The sequence below is a fragment of the Mollisia scopiformis genome (assembly GCF_001500285.1).
Source record: "Mollisia scopiformis unplaced genomic scaffold LY89scaffold_27, whole genome shotgun sequence".
NCBI classification, from domain to species: domain Eukaryota; kingdom Fungi; phylum Ascomycota; class Leotiomycetes; order Helotiales; family Mollisiaceae; genus Mollisia; species Mollisia scopiformis.
This window is the reverse complement of record NW_017263607.1, coordinates 104,939-113,848: the sequence shown is the minus strand read 5'-3', so window position 1 is coordinate 113,848 and position 8,910 is coordinate 104,939. Positions and strand designations below refer to the sequence as shown.

The 8,910-nt window shown below is 49.4% G+C and overlaps 2 protein-coding genes across 2 annotated transcripts; both read right to left on the bottom strand.

Moving 5' to 3' along the window:
- Window positions 1–501: 501 nt before the first annotated feature.
- Window positions 502–4,414, bottom strand: LY89DRAFT_675428 (cell division control protein-like protein Cdc25; the record flags this gene model as incomplete). Its single annotated transcript, XM_018213506.1, has 4 exons — window positions 502–824; window positions 872–1,088; window positions 1,136–3,451; window positions 3,500–4,414. The coding sequence occupies 4 exons, from the start codon at window positions 4,412–4,414 to the stop codon at window positions 502–504; spliced, it is 3,771 nt and encodes a 1,256-aa protein (XP_018064271.1).
- Window positions 4,415–7,093: 2,679 nt separating this feature from the next.
- LY89DRAFT_689813 (uncharacterized protein) lies at window positions 7,094–8,163 on the bottom strand. Its single transcript, XM_018215978.1, has one exon. It carries the CDS (start codon window positions 8,129–8,131, stop codon window positions 7,403–7,405), a length of 729 nt encoding a protein of 242 aa, XP_018064270.1. The 5' UTR covers window positions 8,132–8,163; the 3' UTR covers window positions 7,094–7,402.
- Window positions 8,164–8,910: the final 747 nt, after the last annotated feature.

Here is an 8,910-nt window from a genome sequence, read left to right as displayed (position 1 = left end):
ATTTCGGACTTTGGTAGATTTTCATAATCCAACTCCACATCATCGCGCCGAATTCCCTTCGGTTCCGTTCCCTCACTGGCACACAAATATTCCGAAATAAATAGTTAAAGCTGATATAAGTTGTGTATAGGTGGAAGAATGTCGAAAATGTGCGTGTGACGAGAGAACGTTTGTTTCCCGATTCGGTATCAGAAACGATGATGGTGTGGTCGTACGCCGAAAATATTATATGTTGTGTAGTGTATGGACCGGACCGTTGGGAATATCGTGGCGTACATCGATCGTCATATCGTCGTCTTTCGTATGGGCAACGCCCACGTCGTATCTCCTTAGCTTCATGCGTGAAATCGGGTTAAGAGAATCGGAGAGCTTGCGTATTGGCTCAAAGGAAGCCGGACTCAGCTAGAACCCTATATTTCCACCAACATGGTAAGCACATTTCTTCCCCATGGTGCATGAGTTGTCTAGGCTTGCAGGGATTTTTGATTTCTCCTTGTGGCTTCATACTACAGAGTAGGCTCCAGTGGTGGGAAGGTCAAGTAGTCTAACATACCTCACAATCTTTTCATCTTCTCTCTCACGTGGCTCTACCGCCAAACTCTTCTCATACATCTCGTGTACATCCCCGGCTGCTTGCATGTTGCTCAATATATACTCCTGCAGCTCTGGGACTGGCTGCAAGGGGTAAGGCACATTTTGGTACTGTTGGATATCACGAATAACTTCTGCCGTTTTAGCACGTTTGGCGAAGTTGATTAGAGCAGACTTCTTGATGATTGATGGAATACCATCCTCAATGAAGGTTAGATCAGTGAGGTAAACACCTAAAAATGTGAGTGTGGCGCAAAGAGTTGGGAGGAAAGCAACATACCGAAGAAGGGAATACATGGCGGGTTAGCGAGATGCAGACTTTCTCTGTACTCGCCAAAGTTCTTGGTGCTTCCCATAAGTCTGCGCATAGACTCTAAAACAGCTGTCGTCTTCGCTGGTACTTGGTCCCAAGTCCGTTTCAGACGATGGATTGGAGCTGTCCCGAGAGCAGAAATGATCGAGGTAAGTGTCGAGTAGTTATTAAGTTGTCGACATTTCTATTGCAAGTTAGTTTAGACAGATTAGAAAGGTGAAAGCAACATACATCAGCAACTAGAACAAAGTGCTTGATCACAACCACACGCTTCTTGACATCCAATTGAGTCAAGATCATCTCGGCTACCCAGTTGGTCAACTGGTTGGAATGAAGGATCAGGGCCTTGACATTCGGAGCTGGCTCTGGATCGCCTTCTCCAACCTTCTTTTGCCAAGTCTTGTTCAGACATTCTGTAGGCTTAATCTTGCCGTAAAGCTTAGACTCAACGATCGTCAACTGTCGTGCGAACTCGGTAACATCAATATCAAGGAATTTGAGTTTCTTCATGTTCTTGGGCATGATTGGTTGCGGTGTTGATTGATTCAGAGTCAATACCAGTCTCTTGGCAGTGGTGTCCTGGCCACGTAGTCGCTGCTCGAGCACGGTCATCAGAGGTCCTGAACCGGGAGTCTCTGTTGTCTTGACGGTATCTCTAGCGAATGTGTAGACATCTCGGATGAGAGCTTTCGTCTCATCGCTTTGGTCTTCCATCCAGAAATTGTCGAACCAACTCTTGAGAATGTTCACAACTCTGAATCGAATCGGCTTTTGCTTGCGATCCCTCCAGATCTCGTAGTCTGATTGTGCCATGCCCTCAGGAGGTTGAATTTGGAATCTTACAACCAGTAACTCGAACAATTCTCGTGCTGTGGTGAAAGATCTGTATGTTAGGAGGAAAGTATTGTTGAAGCTCGACTCCAGCTTATCATGTCGGGTCAATTGCTCCACGAGTGCAACCAACGTTCCACCCTTCAACTGAGGAGGTTGAACTTTGAAGTCATACGAAATATCGTCTTCGTGATCCAGTTTCAAGCAATCAGGCGTCTCATCCTGTGGCTGTGCGTCTCTAACTTGATCTCTGCGAGTTGGTTCTTCTCCAAAGAACTTCCTGACTTTGGAGTTCTCACCCTTACGGTAATTTGCAGCTGGATCGCCTTCGGAGTATGACTGTGATTGGGCGATCCCTGCTAGACCTGGTCTCAAGACTGTATTGAGGCGAGAATCTGTTCGTGCATGGGAGCGCTCATAAGGTGTGCTGTCAGCTCTCCTTGGCCTAGCATCATCTCGAGGAGGTGGAGATTGAGTCTCTTGTTGAGTAGCCATCTGTACTTGTTCGCCGAGAAGTTGCAGTGAGAAGCCAATATGCGAAGCATTTGTCTCCAGCTGTTTCGCACATTGTCGAACATAATTCAGACGTCCATCCAGAGATTCACCTCTCACTTCTGCCCATTCATCTCCTAGGGGACCTGCCACAGTCTGGCAGCCAAGAATTAGGTCCGAAATATTGTCATACAAGCTTTGCTTGTACGCTGCAAAATCGACCAATTGCGGATTCTGGAAGCTGTTTCCAAGAGATGATAGGTTTATCGATTCGACAGTAGAGACCCAAGGCTTAAACATCTCCAGCACCTTTTTGGCTGCTGTACAGACATTGTTACCTATTATTTCGTGTCTATAAGGTGTGATGATCTTCTCAGTGACAACCAAATGCTCTTCCAGTTTTCTTATGCTGGAAATCAACATCCGTTTGAGATCATCAAGTCGCTCCATCAAGTTGGCGTCTAGGATGGCTGATGGCTCGACAAGTGCTTCGTCCTCATCTAGGAAGTTCGACGTCAAAGGATCTCGAGAACCAAGACCATTGTTTTGCCAACTTCCTCCCGAAGTGCTTCCAATCACAAAGCCAGGCAAGAGACGTGGAATATCTTCACCTCGCTGTTGTCTTGCAACTTCGACATAGCTGAAGACTCCTTGCAAGACGCCATCTGCCTCTTGTAAACATTTCTGAAACGATTCTGCATTCGGCCAATCTGCTGCTGCAATGTGTGAAGAAATGACCAGCTTAGAGAATTTTGACATCATATCCCGAAAATGCGGGTACAACGCCTTATTCGAGGATATTATTGATGGTTGTCCCGAGTGGTTATCGGTTGTTCCTGATCCTGCCGCAAGAAGTAGCCTTAAATGATCCGATATATCCTCAGCCCTGCGCACATATTCTGAGCGATCACGATTATTGATAGCCTCTCTGTATCTGTCTACCGCCTTCTTCATATTGGCTACCAATCTGTTCCAAGTCAAAGGCGCAGAAGTTCCATCATCGAAGAAAGACCGAGGCAAGGTCGCAGCATGTGGTGGACCAAGTGAGGGGTTCGTAAAAGAGGTCGTAGATGGTCCCATCATTGTCATGGCCGGAACCATGGACAAAGTCGGGTTGGTGAATTGGTCTGCTCTTGATCGTGTGATAGGAGACATGCCATTCATCGAATCCATTGAAGTTGCAGGAGAAACGCCGTCCGAAACCTGTGATCGTCGTTTTCGAGGCTATTCACAAGTTAGCACGCAAAGTTAATGTAGTAGAATCTATCTTACATATGAGTTGCGAGAAGCAAGCATTAGTGACTCCCCTTCGAGCTCAGAAGCTGAGTTGCCTTCGGATTCGTCGTCTTCTTCATCCTGCATGTAGCCTCGAGCCATCATTTCTGGTGGGGGTCGAGTCTTCTCTGGAATGTTGACATTCATCCTATCGCGTGGTCCGTTTTCCGTGGCAGACGATGGTGATTCTAGTGGCATTTCTGATCTACTCTCGCCCGTGTCCGTATTGAAATAGAAGAGTCTGCCATCCGGCGTTGCTTGTGGTATCCAGAAATCTGCTCTCGTCCGTTCGCTGTTATCCGTACCCTCCATTGGAAGTTGTGTCATGTCATCTCGTTCGGAATCTGCTTCATCCTCGTCATATTGATCTTCCTCTTCTTCGGTATATTCATCTTCGTCTTCCGCATCCTCCTCGGATTGATCTCCGTTCATTCCATTCTGCTTATTCTCTACCTCATCTGCACTGATGATCTGGCAGTAGTTGCTCGGGAACCAGCCTCGCACGCCGTTGATGACTCCATCCCACCAACCGCTTTCTAACTGGGTAATGACCTGGATCACGTCTCCCTCGTGAAAACTCAAGCTCGTCCGATCGTCAGCCTCATAATCGTACAGCGCCCGCACGTAGATCAACGGCTGCGGCGCGTTCCCCAACAATCCATTCATCTGCGGCGGTGATCTGCGCCTTGCCGCTTGTTTGGACCTCTGCGATGCTGCAAATGTTCCTGTTCCTGTGGACGATGGCGAGTATTGGACGCGGGTCCGGCCTGGAGAGGCGTTGTGGAGTGGAGGCTCCTCGGTGTATTGTACAACGGTCTCGGCGATCTGAGACGAGTTCGTCGAGTAGTTATTGAACGATGAGGTATTCTGCTGATCAGGAAAGATGCCGTTACTTCGGAGTGTCATTAACATCGTGATATTGGGGCGGCAATTATGGATATCGGGATCAATTCATGGTCGAGCCCTTTTTTTTCCTTTTCTTTTTCTTGTGTCGTCAAACCAAAGGCTGTCGTGCGAAGGTCGCGGGTGCGGAGAGGACTACGGTATCGCAAAGTCAAGTTCGAGTGATCTCCAGCGGTAATCGCACCGAACCGTATGGGATGGTATCGTATGGAGGGGCAGGTTAGAAAGCAGGTCAGCTATAATGGGAATTGTTGGCCTTTGGCGATATGAGTGGTCGAGATGGGCGGGTAAAGAGCGAAGAGGAGGCTTCAATTCGCTGCGTTCCGGCTGTCACACAGTCCAGCCCAGGCTGATCATGGAATTTGCTGACAGGGTGGGGATGGCAACGATGAGAAAAGCACGGCTATCGCACGAAGGGGCTGTGGTTCGTGAGGATGTACTGTATGATGATATCGCAATATCGCGCTCAGGAGGCTTTTTGGAGGGGTGGTGGAGTAAGTCGTTGGTTTTGGCGTTTCAATCGAGAATACAGACAGTCTGACTCGCCAAGCAGCGTGGTGGGAGTGGATGTGGGAGGCGGCGGCGAGGGCAGAGGAAGAGGGAGGAGGGAACGAGGATTGCCTGCCTGCGAGGAGAGAGGGGGGATTTGATTGACCTCGTGCCGGCACGGACGATTGCTTGCAGTCTGGCAGATCTCGATGTTGATATTGCTATTGTTGCTGCTGTTGTTCTTGGTGATGGTGGTGATCCGAGAGACAAAAGGCAGAGAGAGGAGTATCAGTCCACAGCGAGTTGGTGCTAGGGTTGGAGTACCACACTCTATGTATTGATACCGGGAAGGTACTGAGATGGTCTGTCGGCGGTCGGTTACTCGAGGACGGTTGGGGGAGCAGGAGATTGGTATCAGTTTCTGGTGGAGAGTCCAGGGTCAGGAGAACTATGATGGAAGAGGTTTGGCGTCTCTCGATGGTCGCCTGTACTCCACTGCACTGGCCTGCTTGCGGGGGGGTTCGTGTTGGTACAGAAAATACCTCGATCACCTCTGGTACCATACCCTGAGGTATCCAGCATGTACCGAGTGAATGTGGACCCGAACTCTTGGACGTCGAGTAATTGCAATTAATAGATCAGATAAAAGAGACGATCATGGTAGTCGCAGTGGTAGCTGGTATCTGATATCTGATATTGTTGGTACACTAGCTAGCAGTCGGTACAAACTCGTAGGAAACTGGGTTATCTGATGATTGGTCTTGCAATGTATGTAAGGCTTGACAAAGAATGATATATACCCTCGAATACAGTGCTGTCAGTGATGTGCCTTACGAAGTACAGCTACCTTACAGCTGGACATCCAGCTGAGGTGCCCCGAGCCAGACCTCACACCTCATCCAACACCTTGGGTGGTGCTTGATAATGCTGAGTTTGCCCCTCAGCCAGCGTCCACTCCAGCTCTCCAGGCTCATGGATGTCTTGCAGGCCAGCGCAGCATTCAAGTCAATCATATGTCAATCCCAAAGTATATCCCATGCGACCTTCAATCGACGATCGTGGAGAAGCCACTCACAGGACTGCGTTAAAAGATGACGCTGTTCAACGCTCAAGGAGCCTCCTTGAAGATACGTAAGGAGAAACCAAGCAATCAATCTGGCACCTTCGTGGTCACAGCATCCGTTATGAGGGGTCCTGCATGGGCCGTATTCTAGGTATATCGCGTTCGGGATGTAATTCTTCAGCGCAAAAGCCAATTTGTCCATGGCCATGCCGCAACGTTTGGAGTTCAAGCCACCAAATGTGTAGCGACGCATGGCAGACGAGGTTGATGATCTGCCATGTGCCATCAGAGGGATACATTAGGAGATAATCTGCATTCCAGGACATGCTATCTTAAGCAGAGAGATAGGAAGAAGGCCACGAATCTGCGGCCTCAAGGTTCCAAGAATGTTCTTCTACCAGGTCGTCGTGTGGAGGACGGGTAACTTGACCCCTCACTACCTGACTCCGGAGCAAGCATCAGACGCCTCTGAAGTCTGTTGCATGCAGGACCTGAATTTGCCTATATTGCCGACCGATGTCCACCTCAAGAATGATCGAGGGCGCCAATCGACAAGCGTGCGTCCCGAGGAGATCATGTATAGCACTGGAAGAGGAAGGATATCCTCGTTGCACGCCGTGGAGAAGGGTATGTGCAGACGGGAATACCTTCTCCGCAATCTTTTTTCAGATGCTGACCAAGATTCCATACTCACAGGCTCTATTGCGAGCCGTGGTCAAGGACCGCACGCTCTGTTAGAGATGACTGTGCATGAAATCATTACCATTACCATTCGACCCCTCGTGTGCCATGTGGAGGGCTATCCCAGACTTTGATACCTGGGAAAACCTTCGAGGGCGACGGTAGGTATCCTCCATGTGATAGGTGAGATATATACTTAGGTTTCTTTCCCATACCCCTCAACCTAATCTAAAACTTTAAAGCAAGGCAAGGGAAGAGACATGTCAAATGTCGCAATGCGAGCGGGCAGGCATTTGCCTCCACGGGTTGAACCGTCCTCCCTCCCGAACAGTGCCACCTGACTGCGTTTGATGCCGTTCTTCTCTTGCATTGCGTCTCGGACCGAGCAGAGCGGATGGCCACACACATAAAGCCGAACCAGTCTCGGGTCAAGCTCTCGATGTGGGTGTAGGTAGATACATACATATCTCGGACGTCTACCACACTCTCTCCCTCCTTTTCACGTCAAAAAGAAGGGTCCAAGTTCTGGCCTCAAAAAAGTACCACCCCTCTTTCTCAGCCCACCTCCAAGAAAAAAAAATCCTTATCAAGTTCTCGCCCCTCATCGACAAACAAAACAAAATCCCATAAAAGAAATAAACACTCGTGCCCCTCTCTATCCAAGGGAATGTCCACGGGAGACGGCGGATAACGGCAGCAAAGCTGAAGCTCCAGCCCTAGCACGTGTAATCTGACATCCCGCGCAGACAATGTCTCACTCACACTCAAGAATTCGAGCCGCCACAACGTGAAAAATAGAATAGGGGTAAGGCAAAGATACCCAGATACGGTACCGGCAGATAAAGCAACGTTTCCCCTCCTCCTTCTTCCTTCTCGACGGGCCGGAGAAAGGCTGCAGCTCGATAAGAACTCAAAACTAAACATGAGAAATAAGAGATACAGATAGAGATAGGAATCGATTCGTGTAACGTAATGTTTCGCATATCCCGACCGCGCGCACATACATTTCGCCGTGCCCCTCGAGTTTTGAAATCCAAGCGTCCGGTGTGTGTGGTGGAAGGGAGAGCAACCTTCCTCATTCGACCTCGATACCCGTTACGACAGGACAGACAGATAGCCCCTCGCGTTTGACAGAACCTCCAAGAGAGAACAGCAGCAGCAATTAGTGAAGCGAGCAAGGTAGTTCTCTCGAATAGGAAGTTGAGAGATTGAGAGGTATCCCGGTAGTTTGGGACGTGGGATGAGGCAGGCGATCTTGGGCTTTGGAAATTCCCGCTTTGGGACGGGGACGTGGGATGTCCTTTTTGTGAGTCGTCAACTTTTGAAGGCGAAGAGAGAACCGGTTGCTGGGTCTGAGGCGAATAGTTTGGCGTGCTGGATGGTGGGATTGGAGGAAACGTGAATGTTCCTGTGGATGTGGTGGGTTTTGGGGCGTAGAAATGTCCCGTATGGAGTTCCAGCACTCTGGTCCTATGGATGTCGCGTGTGTGCATATTTTTATATCACTTATTTATGATTTAAGCTATCTTCAACAAAGCACGTTTTCTCTTATTCTCAACAATTGCAATTAACAGGGTAAGAATGAAGCAATTCTCTTGTCCATCCATCTTTTTCTTCACCGTCTCACTCATCTCACCGCAACCAACAAACCTCTCCTCTTCCAGAAACCGGCACCTGTCAGCCAACCCAACCCTCAAAGCGGGCCTTCCATCACCCTTCCACGTTCCATCCCATCCATCCCAAGCCCACGAACTGCCGGCCGCAACCTATCAATTCCACGCGGTATAGCCTCACTCTACCTTACCAAACAATACGCCCCTCCAGCTCCTCTCCCCCAATCATCTGTTCCAATGCATCCCACTCTACGTTTGAACCCCTCCACCATCAATCAACCAAATTTGCAATCTCTCTCCCTCCGTCCTCTGCTCGCGGAACCACCATCCGAATCCCCACCGTCTCCCAGCTCCCGGTACTCCCGCCCATAGTCCCATTGGCCATCGACGGACGGAACGGTCCCGGGTGGGGGCAATGTCTCACTCACTTGCTCACTAACTGAGTTGAGTCGAAGCCCTAACTACTGTACTGGGGGGAGGTCAGGGGTTGTTTCAACTCTTGACCGGTGGTGGGTTCAGGCTAGGGGAGATCACGAATCTAAAGCACGAGGGATCCGTTGTCTCGGGCAGCGTGGTGGGATTCCTTGTTTGCAAACGGCAAACGAGTAAGGTGGGATGGGATGTGAAGCTCAAAGTTTTTATTGAATTCACTTACTCAT

What these genes read in the sequence shown, in the direction of transcription:
- LY89DRAFT_689813 (XM_018215978.1), bottom strand. Translation starts at nt 8,131, where the DNA reads ATGCACACACGCGACATCCATAGGACCAGAGTGCTGGAACTCCATACG.